Source organism: Desmodus rotundus, chromosome 1 (genome assembly GCF_022682495.2).
Source record: "Desmodus rotundus isolate HL8 chromosome 1, HLdesRot8A.1, whole genome shotgun sequence".
NCBI classification, from domain to species: Eukaryota; Metazoa; Chordata; class Mammalia; order Chiroptera; family Phyllostomidae; genus Desmodus; species Desmodus rotundus.
The window spans coordinates 166,929,182-166,948,431 of NC_071387.1; the positions used below are offsets into that span (position 1 = coordinate 166,929,182).

Consider the following 19,250-nt stretch of genomic DNA (forward strand, 5'->3'; position numbering starts at 1 on the left):
GTAAAGTAGCAAAAATAAATAAATGAAATGAAAAAGACATTTCAATGAATTTTGAAAAAATGTGCCTTCATTACCTTTTCTTAGGGAATTTGGAGATATGCTCCACCAATTAGAGAAATATGCCATTGTAGAGGAAGATGGGATTGAGGACGTGGGATGCCGCACAGGAGCGAGCTGAGGGGATGCCCTGGGTGGGGGTGGGGGGAGGGGGGTGGGACATCTACATGGCAGGCCTGCAGAGCAACAAGGGCACCGGGAAACAGGAGCACAGAGGACGGTGAAAGGAAATTTCTAAGAAGTAAAATGAAGCTGATAGATACTGGATGTGTTTAGTGTGTAAAATATCGTTGATCAGTTATTGAGAGAGCTTTGGAGGAAAACATAGTGGGAGATAGGGACAAGGTACCGAATGAAAAAACTCAGGCAGGTGGCTAAAGTCTCCATAGGACAGAACAGAATAGTCAAAAACAACATTATTTTAAGTAACTTCTGCCCATGCAACTGATTTTCTTCCACCTTGAAAAAGCTCAGCTCTTACACATTTTCCCCCAATCTTGAAGTGTCCACATATAACTTGTAAATATGAATTCCCTGAAAACTATTTCTCCAAGTACAAAATAAACTGAGCCCATTCAAAAAGTATCACCGTGTCTGTATAATTAAGAGTGAACACTTCTGAAATTCCAAAATCTGCTGTTAGAAAAAACCCTTTATGAACAGGCAATTCCCAGAAGAGGAAACCTAAAGAGCCAATAGAAACAAAAAAAGGTACTAAATCTCACTGGTAATTGGTGTAATGCAAATTGAAAGAATGAGTTACTATTTCATACCCATAAAATTGGCAAAAACTTAGAAGTACTAGTGTTGGGGAGTGTATGAAGAAACTGGAACCCTCATACTCGTGTATAACTGCTGAAAGTGCTATTACAGGACTTTAGAGAGAAATCAGCAATACCTAGCAACAGCGAAGGCACCCCTACCACTTCTGGGTGTTATAATCTAAATGAACTGTCACTCATGGACACAAGATGTGAATAAAAGGATGTTCACTGGGAATCATTTGTAATAGAAAAAAAGTTGGAAACATCCCAATTGCTCATTAGTAGGGCAATGAATATGCTGTTGTTTATCCATATAATGGAATAGTATACAGCAGTTTAAAATGAACTATTCATACTGCATATATAAATATGCACAATGGATGGAAGAAACAAGTTGCAAAAGACATACGCACACCCATATATGCATACATATATATGGAGAGAGAGAGGGAGGGAAGGAAAGAGAAGGGGACTGGAGGGGAGGGGAAGAAATGAAGGGAGGAGAGCAAGGGGAGGGCAGAAGAGAGAGGGGAACAGGAGGTAGGAGAAGAGGGATAGGCTATTTAAGTGTTAAAACCAAAACATATATTATTTATGGATACATATATATGTAGTGATAGCATAAACACATACTGTGGAAAATACATATATCAATTATAGAATATTAGCTAACTCTAAATAGGAAAAAAGATAAGGTGAAGGAACTTCAAATCTGTAACATGTCTTTTAAAAAAAGGCAAAGGGACATCTAAAGCAAATATGGCAGAATGTTAACATTTGTTAAATGCATGCCTGATACACATTTTCTATACTTTTCTATAAGTTTGAATTTTTCATAATTAAAATTTTATATTAAAAATGCATTAAAATACACAGCACCCAATTGCAATCTGTGGTCTTCATTTGGACCTTGACTCAAGAAAAATAAACCAAACTGGAAAAAGTACACACACACATATTTACAAAACAACTGCAAACTTAAGTACTGATTATATATGTTGATATTATGGAATTGTTAATTTTTTTCCTTGGTGTGATAATAGTTTAAAAATAGAGCCTTATCTTTTAGAGATATATACCGAAATGTCATGGATCAATAAATATTTACATATCGTTTTTAGATATTACGTCAAAATAATGCAGGGTGGGGAGGAAGGAGTCTAGCTAAAACAAGACTGGCCTAAGTCCCTAGATTTCGGAAGCTGGGTGGTTGTTTTACTTCTCTGTTTAGTTTCGTACATGTCTGAAACTGTCCATAATACATTCAGGTAGACAAAAATATACCAAGTTCAATTTTTAGATCAAAACAAGTTAAGACACTCAAACCTTGGAGTACCTGGCAAAAATCAGGGACAACTTTTAAGAGTGTGCTGAATAAAGTGACACGCAAGTCCCCAGCTGCCAGGGCAGGCAGTATTTCCATGGCACTGAATTCCTCTGAAGGACGTAGCGAGCAGGGACTTCCAAGCACCAAGCCAATGAGGCGGGCTTTCTGGGAGCTGCCTGCAGCCTGACCCCACCTGCCCTCACTAAAAGAGTTATGCCTCTCATTTTGCTGAGAAAAGAAAAACTGGATTCATTTCTCTGCCAGGTGAATAATGCAGGAAATCAACCTAGGAATTTTAATGCTGCATTTACTTCTTACTGGTTCAGTAGAGGGAAATGCAGCTGTTCAAATTCTTAAGCATACAAAATCCAGTGTTTTTCTCTAAACCAGAAGGCAGAAAGCAATTAGACCAAACACACCCAAGCTAATTAGTTCTACCTACTTCTTAATAATTATGTTATTACCAGACTTTTAAAAAAGGCATGCAACTTTTGAAAGGTCTGTAAAGGAGGGTACTTTTCTCCCGATCACCTATAAAACTATGAGATGTCACAGAACTTACACGCCTTTTCTGTTCTAAGAAGTTGACAGTTACAGTTTTCAGAGCAACATAAAACCCTTTTTCAAAATGAGAAACATTATTTTTGTAATTCTTATTTGTTTGAAATAACATTTGCCAAGAAACCAAACTCTGAAATATCTTTCCAACTGCATCCTTGAGTTTATGTCACTCAAAAATGATTATAATTTTAAAAGTACAACATAACATACAGAAAACGTCTTGGTGAATGCCGATTTTCACACCCTTGGCATTCTTTTCACATTTGTGTTTGTTATCAGAGTAAAGATACTATGCTATATTTCTGAAAATTAAATCTGAAATAAGTTTTTTAAAATAAATTATACAATTAAAGAAGTAGGCACTTTGCAGAGCAGAGGCAAAATTAGGACTTTAAACGGCCAAAAGAGCAATCAAATGAGAGCATATGTCTCACACGATAACATGCTCTATCCCTTAGAGCCACCTCTCCCAGTCTGGAATTGTGTCCTGTACACAGGTGTCCCATAAATCTCCTCCACTTGTAGATATGTGTGCTTTCCGACACGTGACCTATGACTAACACTGGATCCTAAAGAAGCTTGCTAATTTCACCTTAACTAACTACCAGCAGAGAGAACCCCAAGTTGGCACAATACTCTCCTCTTTTTAGACAGACCTCTTTCTTCTGTCCATGACTCTTCTCAAGAAGGAGCCACAGCGTTACCATATAATTCAACTTTTCTGTAGTGGAATCAGCTGCCAAAAGAAAGGATCATGAAGAGTGGGCTCAGCTACTCCGTTAGTGACTAGTAGCCCCCATTCCTTCCAGACCACCGAGGGCCACAAAGCACACTGCCCTGAAAGGGCCTATTCCCTCCTCGAGTAGGAAGATGTGAACGCACATAACTGCCAGAAAGACAGGACGTCCTGCTCAATGGCCAACGAATACTACCCACAGCTGGACACCACGTCGGGGACCCTCCAGAGGGAGAGCTTCCAGATGTGGTGGCCAGGACAGACTTCAGAGAGACAGCGTCTGAACTGAGCCTTGAAAGCTGACCAGGATGTCTCCATAGTGGCCCCCTGTGCAGGTATTCCAGGTGGAGTGTGCCACTCTTGCAAGGGGAGAAAATGCTAGACAATGTAGGAAAAAAAAGAGTTGTCAAGTTTGGCCGGAATATGAGTGAAGGTGAATAAAGGGGGTTGGGTGCTGGAAAAGTAGGCTGTGGAAGGTCTGGAGTGGGAGTGTTGGGAGTTTTAACTCTAGGGGTCAATCTTGGCAGCTACTGATTACCAGGACCCTTCTATGGCCCCCTATCCGTCTACGTACTTGGCTTCACCCGCACACATTGCTGCAATGAAACAAGAGATCCAGTTCCAGGAGCAGGGGGAAGGGAGCTGGCTGCGTTGCCCCTGATTTTTGCCTGCCTGGAATGAGGCCATATTTAGCCAATTAAGTTTTCATCCCTTTGATGGATAAAGCCTTCATTCTTTGTCAATTAGTAGAAGGCATGTCAAATGAAACTGGTTTGTGCTTCTTATCCACTCATTCTTCAATAAGCGCGGAGGGTCCAGTGTGTGCCCTGTACTGGGCTGAACACCCAGAAACCGTGCTGAGCGAGATCTCGGCCCAGTACCCAGGAAGTTTATAGTCTCTACAATCACTTCAAAAACTATTTCAGTTTCTTAAAAGTAAAGTAGGTACCTATGCTAGGAGCTCTTCTACTCCTAGGTATTCATCCAAGAGAAATGAAAACATAATTCGCAAAAAGCCTGTACAAGAATGATCATAGCAGCTTTATCCAAAACAGCAAAACACTAGAAATAAGCCAGGTGCCCATCAAGGGAAGAATGGATGAGTAAATGGTGAATATGTCAATGGAAAATTATTCAGTAATAAAAGGGAGCCACCCGTGGATTCATGCAACAGCATAGATGGACCTCGATAATAACATGTCGAGTGGAAGAAAACAGGCCGCACACAGCAAGGCAGTGTCTGATTCCATTCTGTTCCAGAATCAGCAAAGGGAACCTGTGGTGATGGAAAGCAGATGAGGATTTGCTTCTTGGGGTGGGGGTTGCTTGGAGAGGTATGAGGGGGCTTTCTGAAGGGATGGAAACATTCTGTGCCTTAATATTTTTTTCATAAACTGAGTAACAGAGTTAATTGCTGAGCATTTCACTGTATGCAAAATACACGTCAATCAATACCTATATAAAGCATCTTGGAGTCTACAAGGGGGGAAAGTAACAAAATATGGCAGAAAGTGTAGTAAGAGGGTCTACCGGGCACTTCAAGGTCACACACACGAGAGGCTCCTAACCCAGACTGAAAGGGTCTGGGTAGAGTCTGGAAGAAAGTGACCTGGAGCTGAGTCCTGCAAGATGAATAAGGGTTAATCAGGTTGGGAATGAATGGTGGAGGAGAGGATTTTCCCAACAGAGGAAACATACATACAAGGTGTAGGGGGCCTGCCCTTCTGCATGACTGAGGGAACTCCATATGCCTGGACCACAGGGTAAGAATGGATGGAATAGTATGAGACTGAGGCTAAGAGATTAAAGGCCAGGGCAGTCCTCCAGGCCCGACACATAACCTCCTGTGCTCCCTCGGGGGTGACTGACTTCAGCACGTGGCATGTTTGAATGAACTCAAGAAAGCTGACCCAGACAAGTCCTAAGAGGATGGATGTGAACTTTATCCACAGGCCCAGATACTGGCCTGGGGACTAAACAAAGCTCTATCTTAAATCCATCATGTTGAATTTTGTTTTCAAAAGACAGCCCATGTGATAAATTGTGTTTGGATATATGATTGGATTTCAACTGTTCCCAAGGGAGAGAAAAATGTATTTGAAGGGTGTGCCATAGGCAAGAATTAATTTCCACATCCACTTACATCAGTGTTTCTTCCAGTGCATTTCAAGAAACAGTCGCCCTGCCAGATGCTGGCCCAGGGAGGCGGATGCTGTGATTAAGTAGGTCTGGGAAGTGCCACTTCTGGAGAGTCGCAGTACACATGAGCTCAATAGAAACTCCGAAAAAGTTGTGCATTCCCCAAGCCGGCATTTCTCCATATTGATGGGAACTTTTTATCATGTAGAGCCTGGTAAGAGCCAGTAGAGGTGTGGAACATTTTTTTGAGATGTGCTTTCTTAGATAATAGCCACGAGAGCCAGAATGAGTCTCTCAGGTCACCAGAGCAAACATCGTGGGGGCAGTTCAGGGCCTCCAGTGACCCAGTGCACTTCCTCCTGATCTACCGCTTTCCTTAACACCACGGGTAGGAGTAACAGTGTCAACAGCTACCTCTGCGGAGTACTTCTAAGTAGTTTACGCTTTGTCTTATGTAATTCTCCCACCACCTACCACGTAGGTACTATCAGAAGTCCAATTTTATAGCTGAGAAAACAGACACACCAAGGAAGTTTAAACGGTTGTTTAAAATTTCATAGGTGATAAATGGCAGAGCTGGAGTACGACTCCGCACATAATTTCTGAGCCTTGGATGTTAACCGCTGTGCCCGTTAACCACCTCCACTGTTTGGTATTAGCCGCTTTCCTTCAGGCACGCATGTGTTCATCCATTCAGCTCCCCACTTAGAAGTGCCGATAAAGTCGTGTAAAGTTCACTATACTGGAAAAGTATGTTTGTAGTCTATTTTTGATGAAACTTGGTTTAGGAGGTGGGAGAAGGTAGATTCTTTATCTTCTCACTTTTGAATGACAGAAAAATATCATATCACCTATTTTCGTCACAGGAACATATCTGGTTTTGGTCATTTTGATCAAAAATAATATCTTCCAAGCAGGTTCAACCTTAGTGGATTTTCTGGGTCTGCCGTGTTTCAGTTATTTAGCCAAGCCTTTGAGGAAGCACACTCTCTGAATTCGCCTGGACCGTACATTCCCCAAGGTAGCCCATGGCCTGAAAACAATCGCCTATCACCTCTTAAAAAACCGAAGATCATCAGTAATAACCAAGACAGAAGTACTGTAAATGTGCAGAACTATGTATTTATAGAAGTACTGCAAATGTGTTTCAGAAAATAAATATTTTGCCTTTAAGCCCACCTTGATTTATGACAGGAAAAGTGTGATTGTGTCCCGATGTGGGTGGGTGGGTGTGGCTAGGCGTGTGTGGGTGTCTGAGTATCTTCAGCACTGCAGTAGGCGGAGCTTGAGTCTGGCACACACACCTGCCCTACCTCTACAGCCGCATATCCACATCTCTTATCTGATGAATACGAAGAGGAAATACTTTAATTTACTGGCAGCATTTGCAGAAATGCTTCCATATTCTTACTAGGAGCAACGATAACTACTTTGAGTAGGATAATTTTAATATGATTTCCCCCAGCACTTCCTTTGCTTTTAGGCTCACACAGTTGGCATTTAGGGCCCCCTCCCCCCCATAGTCATTAAGACCTGTCAAAGTAGAGTGAGCTCAAAAAAGACAAATTTGTATCTGATCTTTCACATGCTTTACCTCAGGCTGCTGTTCAGCATAAAATAACTTAAAAATTTTTAAATCTATGCCCAGGTAGTTAAGTGCCCTAAGTTGAACTGAGTACACCCACCCCTTGCAGTGTTGCTGCATTCCCCCCTCAAGGGGGGGCAGGGGTGATTCAAGGGCACAGTCCCTGAGTGTGCAACTGCACTTCCTCACTCCGGGGCCTGGATGCAAACAGGATCTCACGACTCCACACAGACCAACCGACCGTCACCTTGGCCCAAAATTGCTCCTTGTGCTTTCCCCCTCCAACCTCGGTGCCAGTGAGTAGTAATTTGCCCATGAAAAATTCTGTGCGTCTATTTTAGAGCTCATGTTGAACAGAAGCATCAAACATCTAAAAATACAGGATGAGCTACTTGTGTATAATCTGTCATGCAAATCTGGGTAAATGAACAAGCAATCGAAAATAGCACAACTATGGCAGGAATAAATTCATCAAAAGTCAGAAGTTTAACTGACTCATTGGAAGTAATACCAGTTTTGAAAGCCTTTAGTTTCTTAAAAGAGGATTTGATTGTAATCAAATGGAATATACATTAAGCTTCCACATTGTTGTTATAAGAACATCCCCAAAACAGAACCATATGGAAGCAAGTAAAGACAACACAATATACATACACTTATATAATTTTAAGAGTATGTAATAGCTCCATATTTACTATGCTGAAATAAGAAAAAAAAATCAGCATAGCTAAACAGTTAACTTCAACTCCGAGGGCACATCTGAAATGACAAGAATACAAGCTAATATCCTAAACACACAGATTCCAGAAGCTTTCGGCAAAGCCAGGCATGTGAAATCTCCTAGACTTCTAATATCACACCATCCCATCGTCTGCCATCTGCCTCTAGCACATGTCAGTGTATTCCCTGGATGGAAACGTGCTTCCTTTCTGAATCATCCTTACAGAGACATCCCAAAGTATGGCCTACTGCAGTTGAGAATGACTGCCCTGAATTGGGGGGGGAACCAAAATTATAGCCTTCTTCAATAATCCAGAAGAATCAAGAATTTTCTCATTTAAATGACCAGCATCTAAACGGGGTGTCAAACTCATTTTCACCGGGGACCACATCAGCCTCGCGGTTGCCTTCAAAGGGCTGAATGTAATGTTAGGACTGTATAAATGTAACTGCTCCTTAACAGTTAAGCGAGAGCTCGGCGCTGCCGCCAGGTAGAAACAAGGTGCCGGGCTGGATAACACGAGGTGGAGGGCCGGATAACACAAGGTGGAGGGCCGGATTCAGCCGTGGGCCGTGTGTTTGCCACCTGTGCTCTAAATTGAATGAGGCAAACAGAAGTCTGAACTGACAGACCAAGAGAGGGCCACACCATCTTTGAGAAATGGGAGCTTCAAAACTCAGAATCTACAAGAAAGTGTCCAGGCTTCTGAGGACACGTTAGAAAACAGAGTGTTAAAATCACCTTCTTATTCGAGGCTGCACACGAAGAGGGCTCTGAGCAAGCGATTCCTGTTTTTGTTGCCGGAGGTTTTATGAGACTCGGAGTGCGATGCCCTTACTGCAGTCTTACAACATTCTGTATGATTAATTGATTGCAAATCACTGCACAGGGTGCCAAGATCACTGGTAGGAAGCAGGTCATTAAATAAAATTAAGTCTGCCAATGTTTTGCTTGTAAATGTTGCTTCCAAAGCCTGACAGCACCATTCCTTCCAAAATGGCCTCAATTCACTGGAGAAGCAGTCTCCTGCATTTCTGGTGGACGATCCAAATACTCTGTATTTAATCCCAGCATTCTGCATGTTGCGCTCCAGGAAGAAAGACCCGCAGTGTGGTGAAATTTGCACAGAGAGAACTGTGGAAAAGAGTCACCGGGAAAATAACCTTGCACAGCCTTACTGTGAAATGTTCTGCGGAGGCTCCGAGTCCTATCCTGCATTAACTGGAAACTTTGCAAGACTACATTTTTCCTTAGGTAAATTTTCAAACCAAGCATTAACATATCAAATTAAATTGAATTAATATCTCATCCAGAAAGAGCATGGATACCCTGGCCCCTTCTCCAAGGAAACTCAACAGTGATTTATCATGGCAAATTAACATCTCCACAGATCAAAACTCAGGCCCAGGCATATTTATTATCTGGCTCGAAGTCTGAGCAGAGCAACAGGACGAGGCTTCTCCCCTCAGCCAGCTGCGTCTGGGAACTGACCAGCTGAGAACACACGGTGCCTTTCAGTCCGGCTCGGGTAAAGCAAAGGGATATATTTCTTAAGATGCCACCACACTTAATTTTAAGGTTGCTATAATGAAAATGTGATATTTCAGACAATATTTTAAAGCTGACAAGTAGAAGGTTTTGCCACAGAAAATGGCTCTCCTTCTAGGAGAGTATTTAACTAAACAAATACTAATTGTTTTGCCTGGGGAGATACACTGGACTGTTAAATGGGACTTAGCAGAAGAAGAAGGGTTTACAAAAGTGTTTCATTGACCTTGAGCTGACTACCCATGTTTAATTCACTGGTGTTCGAGCTACTTCATTGTTAAAAAACACCCCAGTGAACAGATAGGTTGACTAATAGTTACTGATACAATTAAATGCTAAACTGTTTATGTGTCATCTTCCTAAAACGACAGCAATGGATGTGTTTCTACTTGTTCAGAATAAATTAAAGCACTGCATCGAGAACACATTTAAGTTTTTATTTGCTACGCATGGCCTTATGGGACTACACGGACAGTGACCTGAATGGAAAAATCGCTCGTACAGAAAGATGTCTGTGGAGGCGTACAGAGAGTGCCTGCACTAAATGGCACACAGCACTGCGCCCCAGTCAGCACGCTACCCAGCGCTAATGAGGAGGGAAAGGTGGTCACTGCTAAAGTCTGCCACCTAGAATCCACTGAGGTATCAAAGGCAGACAGTCTCGCAGTTACCCTGCCATTTTTTAACCATGTCATCTACTATAGGCTCAGTGAGATACCCAGAGAAAGACAAAGAGCATGTGATTTCACTTATACATAGACTCTAAAGAACAAAATAGACAAAACAGAAACAAACTCACAGACAGAACAAACTGAGGGTTTCCAGATAGGAAGCGGGCTTGGGGGACTGGGTAAAAAAAGGTGAAGGGATAAGAAGTACACATTGGTAGTTACAGAATAGTCACGGGATGTAAAGTACAGCGTAGGGAATATAGTCAATAATGCATTAATAACTATGTATGGTGTCAAAGAGTATTATTACCAGAAGGATCACTTCATAAATTACCCAACTGTCTGGCCCCTATGCTGTATACCTGAAACTAATATAAAATAATATAGGATGTTAAAGATCAATAAACACAGAAAGAACACCAGCTAACTACACCCATCTTACAAAAGATTTGAAGCTCACTCGCTGCATCAGCTGGCATGAGGCGCTCCCGCAGCCTGCCTCGCTGACCCCCATCCCACTTCATTGCCCCAGGAGCTTTCCTCAGCGCCTCTCAGCACCTCGGTGGAGTCAAGCTGCCTGGCGCAAGCTCACGGTTGCTTTCATTTCTGCTCAAGAGTGCGAACCTTAACTCCGTCATTCGCGCCATGAATATTTATCAAATGTCCACCGTGTGCCAAACGCTGCACTTGGTGCTTGTCATAGAGCAATTCAAGGCGACACGTGTAGTTCTCTGCCCCCATGAAACTTATTCTGCTGCAGGGCAGGCAGACGTGATGTACATTATTGCACATGTAATTAATTTCCATTGTAAGTGCTACTAAGAGACGCTTTCTAGTGATTCTGAACCTTCTTTTTCTTTTCTTTTCTTTTCTTTTTTTTTATCAGTTTATGCAGGACTAACAAGGACAGATTGATTCAGGATTACCAAACTCAAAAACCAGATTAAGGTCATAAACCAGAACACAATTTTAGAATGTAAAGTGAGAAATCGTTTAAGACAAAATACTCCTGTTGGCTGTTCTCAACTTTTTCTTTCTAGTAGGAAAGAGAACTCAAAGAGCCCACGCACCATTCGAAGGCTTCCTGGGGCTACACTGACATAACGCAATTAATGAGGGCTGGGCATTCTGTACATAGAGACACTCGACATCCCAAATTGAGATATTTGGTCTTGTTGCCAAAAATTCCTCACATTTGGTCCTGAAAGCAGGGCTGACTGATGTAACTTCTTCCTCCACAGAGAGGGACAGATGGGAGAAAATGCTGTGCTTTCAGTCCTTCCCCTCAGGACAGTTCTGGTGCGGTGCTAACAAACGCCTCCGGCACAGAAGGGTAGTTACCCTTTATACTCTTCCATTCTGAGTACATTTCCACTCGGAGTAAAATGCCCCCAGTTTACCGCTGCTTTTTTAAAATCATATTTTAAACTATTGGCTTCCTGCTGACATTTAGGAGGTACTCTCATTTTTACCACAGGCCACCCCCGAATCACAATTTAAAGTGAATTATTTCCAGAAGGTACCAGTGAAGAAAGCCGATGTTCATTGGTTCCCAGGACATGCTATGCACTTTTTTTCCTTTTTCTTTTTCTTAGTTCTTTTAACACTTCCTTCTCTGTTGTACAGATGGGGAATTAAGGCCTAGGGATCAGGCAGCCACAGGGGCCTGTGGGATCGTTTGAACTGAGGTGCTCTAACATCAAGTCTAGGCTGGCGGTGCAGGGAGAGGTGCTGCCTGCTTCGGAGTCGCCTAAGGAGCGTGGTAGGTGTAGGAATCTGCAGGCCTCAGCCAAGCCCTAACAAACCAGAAGCTCTGAACAGAGAGGTCATACTTGCACTGCACTCTCCGGAAAGCCCTGCTGCCTCGCCAGTTCTAGCAACCAATCCCGCCCCCGGCACCTTCTCATTAGCCTCGTGGTTAGAGGGTGCCCTCCATGACACCATGGCAGGACTGGGCAGCTGGAGCTGGGGGGAAGTCTCTCCAAGTTTTAAGCCACTGGCCTTTAAACTCCATCTAGTACATGTAACTCCATTTCTCTAGATTCATTTTTTCAGAGATTAAATAAAAAGTGGAAGAGAAAAGTTGCCTTATTTGAAAAACAGACAGTTACCATGGTCTCACAGGATCACTGTAAAGAGCAAATGCGACCCTGAATGTAAATGTTTTTGAATGACATGAAGTGCCATGTAATATGTAATATTTACCCAAAGGTGAATTACTAATGTAATAATAGGGGTGACACTTCCAAACCAGGAGGACTCTAACCTCCTCAATTTAAGTGGAGAAAAAAAGTAAGACCACCTGTTTTTATGAATAAATTTTAGCAGAACACAGCGAATCTCATTCTTTATGCCTTGTCTATGGTTGCTTTCGCGCTCCAGTGGCAGAGCTGACTATATTCCACAAAGACCCGATGGCCCAAAAAGACTAAAATATTTGCTCTGTGGTCCTTTAAGGAAAAGTCTGCCACCCACTGAACCAGAAGGCTGTTTTCTTCATAGGGAAACGTAAAATAACCATCCTCAGCTGAACACTCCGCATTTTAACCAAGCCCTACAACTGGAATCCCCACGGCTGGATGGACATAGGGATGAGGAAGGAGACAGCCCCCAGGTTTTGGTGTGTGGACAGGGAGGTGCCTCCATTGCCAGTTTCGGGTCATTATCCCAGGAGTCACTGGGACTGCAGGAAGCATGCCTTATCCTTCAGGTATGTTTGGTATGTAAATAGTTACAAACTTCCCTTCCAAACCCCACCCTGAGCCACTCTGAGAATAAAAGCCAAACTGTACTAGAGCGGTCCGATCTGTGGCCCACAGACCACATATATGTGTGTGTACGCATCTGTATGTATACTTGTTTTTCATGTTTTAAGCTAAGGATAAAACCCAAGGCCAGGCCTAACCTCTGGAATCTTTTGTACTGAGTGGACTCCTACTTCAGCAGCTTGTTCAAAACAAACTGGAACCCAGGGTGGGAATGAACAGGCAGCCACACGGCTGGCTGGCTGCCTCTGAATCCACCCACCTGCCGGTTCTGCTCTCCCGCTGTGCACTGGGCTCTGCGCTGAGGCGGGATGGCCCCGGCCCAGTTGGCTCACACAGCCCATCTGCCCCCAGAGAACCATGCAATCAGGAAGTTGGCAGTCAGCGCCCGTGGCTCACCAAGCTCTACAAGCAAACGGCATGTTTCCCTTTCCTGGTACAAACTCTGCAAAGGGAGAAAGTCAATCATCTGCACTAGTCAGAGAGAAAGATTAAAATTAAGCCTTTGAGCCCAATCCTTTATACTCTTGTCAAGATGTAGATTTACTGAGAACAAGCAATATTACGGTTTCCTTTAAAATGTTACCCAAAGTGCTAGTCAAGATTCTAGATGATATAGAGTTGCCCAATGATTTCCCAATTTTGACTTCTACAGACTCCCATAAATACATCTGAATAATAATTTGATGTCATAATGAATGTTCCCAGCCCTTCAGCTTTAGTTTCATTTAAGCAATTCAATATACAGGCATCTAATATCCTTCCCGACCCTAAAGAGAGCTCCGTATTCCCGAAGCTCCTAATTAAAGCCCAGGTTTGGAAACACAGCCTAATGAGTCTACAGACTCAGTATCTGCTGCTCCCAATTTCTACGAGTTGACGTAGGCTTGATAATAGACACCTAGACCTACAAACATACAGATGTCTCTATTTATCACAATTTTGCTGGTATGCCATTTTTTAACAAAGTTTAATTCACTTCCCTAAACAAGTACAAAAAGCTCACAATGTAGGTAAATTGTGGTTTAACTTCGGTACCTTTATTTTAAAAAATTAAAGCCTTCAGGACACCTAAAAACACTGCTATGAGAATGATGACCATTTTATCCTGTGCTAAGAGTTAACATATGCACCCCCGGCCCCTCCCAGGACACACATTGAAAGCCCTGCCCCCACTACCTCAAGTAATAAAGGAAACAGCCTCAAGATGTGTTTGGAGATGGAGCCTCCAAAGAGCTAATTAAGTGAGGTCATTAGGGTGGGCCCCAACCCCATGTGGCCACTGTTCCTAGAAGAAGACGGAACTGGGACATGGCCGTGCTCAGGAAAGACCATTTGAGGACAGAGAGAACACAAGCCTCTACAAGCCAAGGAGAGCGGCCCTCAGAAAAGCCAACCCTACCAGCACCTTGCTCGCAGACTCCCAGCCTCCAGAACTGGGAGGAAATGCGTTTCTGTTGTTCAAGCCACCCAGCCTGCGGGACATTACTATGGTAGCACTAGCGGACTGCAACACTCCCCTTTTCAAAAACACCTTTGTCACTGAAGTTTATAGTATCTAATGCCAGTTTCAGTTTTATGGGAAATTGCCTAGAGGTCTTGGCAAAGCTTCCTTCCACACAGATTACACAAATAAGGTGCCGCTTCTGAATTATGGAATATCTGTAAAGCATTAGAAATTATCATATACTCACTTCATAAAGACTTCCTTAAATACTACCTACATCATTGCTTTTCATTTGGAAATTTTCTATTTTCTTTCCATATGTAAAACAAAAATGTCATTTAAAGTTTAACAAAGCTGTCTCTCTATTTTTTTAAATCATTGCCAAGATGAAATATTTTGAATACAATGCTTCGAATTTTGAAAATATTTTGGTGGGCACCAGATTCTGTGTGTAATAAAGGAAACAGCCTTTTAGAACTCAAAGATAATAAAGTTATTGTCTTTTTCTAATATCTACATGACTAACTCATAAAATTCGGTTCTTGATTTAAAGTTTATCGCATGCATGGCGACACCATAATGCTGTGACTACGTCTGAGAGAAACTTTTTAAGGGAACCTGTAAACACTGCGGTGCAGACAGAAATATAACTGAAACGGGGACTAGGAAGATTTCGGGTTATTTTTCATTGCTAGGGGTGTCCAACCTTTTGGCATCTCTGGGCCTCACCAGAAAAAGAAGAGTTGTCTTGGGCCACACATTAAATACACTAACACTAATGAAAACTGATGAACAAAAAAGGTTTTAAGTAAATTTACGATTTTGCGTTGGGCCACATTCCTAGCCATTGTGTGGGCCGTGGGTGGGACACCCTTATAAGAGTTTCTTCTGTTCATTAATGAAAAACACAAACATCATAAACTAATAGATACACTGACTAAATAGTTCTAGAATTCTAAAGCTAGGAGAAAAAGAACTCATAGGAATAAAGTATTTATTTGTTTTGCCTTTAAGAAGAGTAATGGAGTCAAACATTTCATGGGGCCAATTACATAGAAATTACCCTACAGGGACTATATTGTTTAAAGAAATTCACGTTTTCTCTATCTTGGCTAGTGTCCCTCAGAGGTGTGCAGATTAAGTTCTTAAACCAACCATCTCTTCCTCTATAAATAAAACCAAACAGCAATTTGGATTTAGTGTTCAAACATCCAGTAATTTTGTTCATGAAACAACTTCCAAAACTGGAGAGTGAAGTTCTGTAAAGTGCTACCTCAAAAAATACTTACAAATATCATGGGGCTAACATCAGAGACACCATCCTTAAGACAAAGTGTCTTCTGGGAAGAGCGGCGCTGAAGGGCGTTAATGATCACCTGCAGATACTCAGAACCCACGCAAGCATCGCCCCCTGCGATCCAAAAGGTTCAGGCGTATTTCCCAAATGGTAATGCTAAGGGAAGGGAGGGAAAGAAAGCAGCCACCGCCCCAGCTCTTACTTGTGAACATCCCGCCAGGCATTACAACAGGATTTATTCTCTTTCTACTCCAACAACTTCTTTAAAAAGTATCATTCCAAACAGCTTTCTAGAAATCAACAGTTCATGGTGCAAAGGTTAAGGGCATGGACTCCAGAGCCATGTTCCCCACTCCCATTCTTGGCTCTGCTACTTAGTAGCTGTGTGACCTTGGACAAGTCTCTGAACCTCTCTGGGCCTCAGTTTTCCCTCTCAAATGGAGACAGTAACAGAACCATCTCAGTGTATGACTGCAATAAATGAGTCTCTCCCTGTAAATCCCTAGTGCAGTGCTTGAAATTTGGTACCATGTCACTGTTGGTGTCAGCGGTGGTGAGAGAGCAGCTCAAACACCAATTACAACCAGAGCGAGGAGTTCAGCGAAACGTCTGGTGAGGGTGGGTGGAATAAACTGATGAAAATTCCAGTCGAGGTGACAGCTAAGCACATTTGAGAATTTTATTTACAGACAATTTTTTCCATCTGGCTTATACTGTTCCAGAAATTCATGTTCCTGCTGATCTGAGCTGGTCCTGTGTGGCCCGTGCCAATCCCTAAGGAGCTGCCTGGGGGCAGCCGACCTCAGGACTGGCTCACAGGTGGGATCTTCAGTGCGGCATTAATGAAACCGCGGCATTAAAGAAACCACAGCTAAATGCACGTTGAACAAAACACCAGCCAAGAATATTACAGACAAAGGGGAGTAAATGGTAATGGGAAAAAAATACAATAAAAAATAATTTAAAGAAAAGGAGTATTAGAGACAGATTTTATTAGCTAGAATATAGTGACCTATGGGTCCTCAGTAGTGGTCCCTGATGACCACTCACCTGAAGATTCAGCAGCCAAGAGTGGAAGCAGGGGATGATGGCACTGCACCGTCCTTGATTCCAGCCAACGGACAGTCCCTGCCCCCACCACCCCCTCCTCCTGCTTCTCCCAGCCCGGGGCCCACCCCAACACACGCAGGGAAGGCACTGGCTGGGCCTGGCAAAGACCCACATCAGGGGATTATTTTGTGCTGCGAAGGCTCTGGCATGGTTTGAACAATTTTCTCTGGCCCTGACAAGCCTCTGAAGAATATATATCCAATTTTTATTCCACTTCCCTATCACCTCCTAATCTCTGACTTTCTTTTCTCTCCTCCAGGAAGTGCTTATCGCGCTTAAGTAAACAAGCAGAAATAGGGTTTTTCAACTAGTTGCAAAACTCCAGTGCTTAACAGCACACACTGCATTTCTGAACTAATCCCTACTTACACACCCCAGGACGTTCCGAGAGATCCAGGCCACGGCTGATTTTCCTCTGTCAAAGCCCCGAGCGTCCTCGGCCCACACCGGGCACGCGCTATCGGAAGCACAAGTGCTTTTTCTTAGCGTTTCGCTGGGCTAGGTCTAATTCCTTCCAGGTGGAGAGACTGGTTTTGTATATAATCACTGTTTATTTCCTTAGTACATTCTCTATCTCCTGCAAGTGTGCTGCCAAATGTTTAAAGCTTTCCAGTTTGATGCACAAGGCAACAGAAAGAGATGGGAGATATACAAAAAGCATGCGAGAAATACTTCTTTAAACAAAAGCTGAATGTGGTTTAACTCAAACTGAGTTTTTGAATTATACCACAGCCAGTATGAGAGCCAAGCTGACAAAAACATCTGAGGTGCTGGAAATAGCGCGATAATGAATCAACGCAGCAAAGCGACAGGCACCTAGACAAGGCATTCTGCAGTGTGGCCTCCTTCATACTGAAGTGGCAAGATAATATATTAAAGTGGTTACATTGTATAACTTCTTCCTGACTCTTCGTTTTGTTTAATCCCAATGAACTATTCCATTGTATCTGTTTTTATTTAAAGAATATATGAAATGATACTTTAACGTACTATTTCATTCTCTCCTATATGCTGACAAGAAATAAGAACGTTATAGTAGTGACGATAAAGAATTATCCACTACTACAAATCAACATCTTTTGGACTAGTAATAATAATTCGCAGAAGCGAAATACCTTTAAAATTTTCCAGTGTTGAAAAATTACCCCACTGACAAGCTAAGAAAGAATATGTATCAAGCACAGAAGCAAATCTGTGCACAGCTCTGAAGATCTCTATCCTGCTGCTTGTTTCATGTTTCTGAAACATTGTGCTGTTGGTGATTTATTTCACATCCATGTGGCCAGCCATTTGTTTATTCTACTGCGTGCCATCTGTTTTTTGGTAGAGAGGTTTCAAGTTCTTCTCATACCCTACCTCATACCCCATGGAAAACAATTTATAATAGACTTAAATTTAAATCATTTGGATGCATGTGGAGCTGGTAACTCGAGCTGTCTTTCACTGATATTTGGCAAATGCCTTAAATGGGATTAGCAAATTGTGTTATTACGAGGTACTTATGCAGACACAACACTTTCTTTTACAATGACAAATGATGCTAACGGCTTCATTGTGGGTGTTTAATAGCAGCGCAAGTTTTACTAACGTTCCAGGATATTGCCCCGACAGACAATGAAGTCCTGCCGCAAAGCCTGTCCCTATCTTTTACGTCTGAGAGCCAGCAAATGCGTGTATCTGGATGTGGCAGGGTCTACCGTGAGGAATAAATACCAAGCTGCTCCCCTTTGAAGAGAAGGTTCTCATTTAACCCACAGGCCTGGAAACCCTGTCTGGCCCTAACATGCTGGCATCCCGTAGGCCCTCCAGCCATGGTCCAGCCTGTCTAGCTACTCACGAGTGACGGCAGTCCCCAGGCTTCCCCAAAGAAAAGTTTATGCCACAAACTTCGGCCCACCAGCACCGATGCATTCTTGTTCTAGGGCCCACATTGATTCACTCTAAAGAAGAGCAACCATTCACAGACACAGCTTCTTGCTGAAACAACACAGATGATGCTTAAAGTGTTAATTACCATTTTTACAAGAATCCTCGCTGCTTTGGTGGAGAGGGGGTATCTGATGACAGGGTTTGGCGGCTGTCCACAGTTCATGGTTGACACCCGAGGCCTGAGAAACGTCCGTCTTGAGGTCTACTTGATTTGTACTAGTCCTTGCCAAATCAGAATTCGATATACTGAGGGGGTAAGTGGCATCCTGGTGGAGGGCTGATGGAGTTGGTTTGTTGAAAGTGTTAAATGACATTTGTACTAAAGCTTCATTGATGAAGAATGAATTTTCAATACGTAAACTCTCAGATCGATTAAGGTCCATTACCTGAGTAAGAAAATTAAAAACAAAACAAAACAATAATGTCTCCAGGCATTTGAACAAGTTTTATGAAGTATTTATTCCTAATACAATTTACCAGCCAGCATTTTAATATGAATGAAGTCAAGAAGAATATTACCATTGACTCCTTCCCCCCATCCCCTTTGTAATGAGCTAGGACCCAAAACTTCAACTTGCTGTGCATGGCATAGC

The 19,250-nt window shown here is 42.6% G+C and overlaps 1 protein-coding gene across 7 annotated transcripts in view; it reads right to left on the reverse strand.

Annotated features, from left to right (window-relative positions):
• The window catches only part of ARHGEF28 (Rho guanine nucleotide exchange factor 28), a 278,654-nt gene that overhangs the window by 9,274 nt on the left and 250,130 nt on the right, over nt 1-19,250 (reverse strand). For 5 of the 7 annotated variants that reach the window (XM_045197846.2, XM_024563496.3, XM_053912640.2 and 2 more), the window contains one exon: nt 18,743-19,043. The exons of 1 other annotated variant lie outside the window; for it this stretch is intronic. In XM_045197846.2, the coding sequence (XP_045053781.2) occupies nt 18,743-19,043 (301 nt within the window). Of the gene's footprint in view, nt 1-13,178; nt 13,320-18,742; nt 19,044-19,250 lie in introns of those variants that run through there. One more of the 7 variants, XM_071219567.1, reaches the window with a different exon arrangement.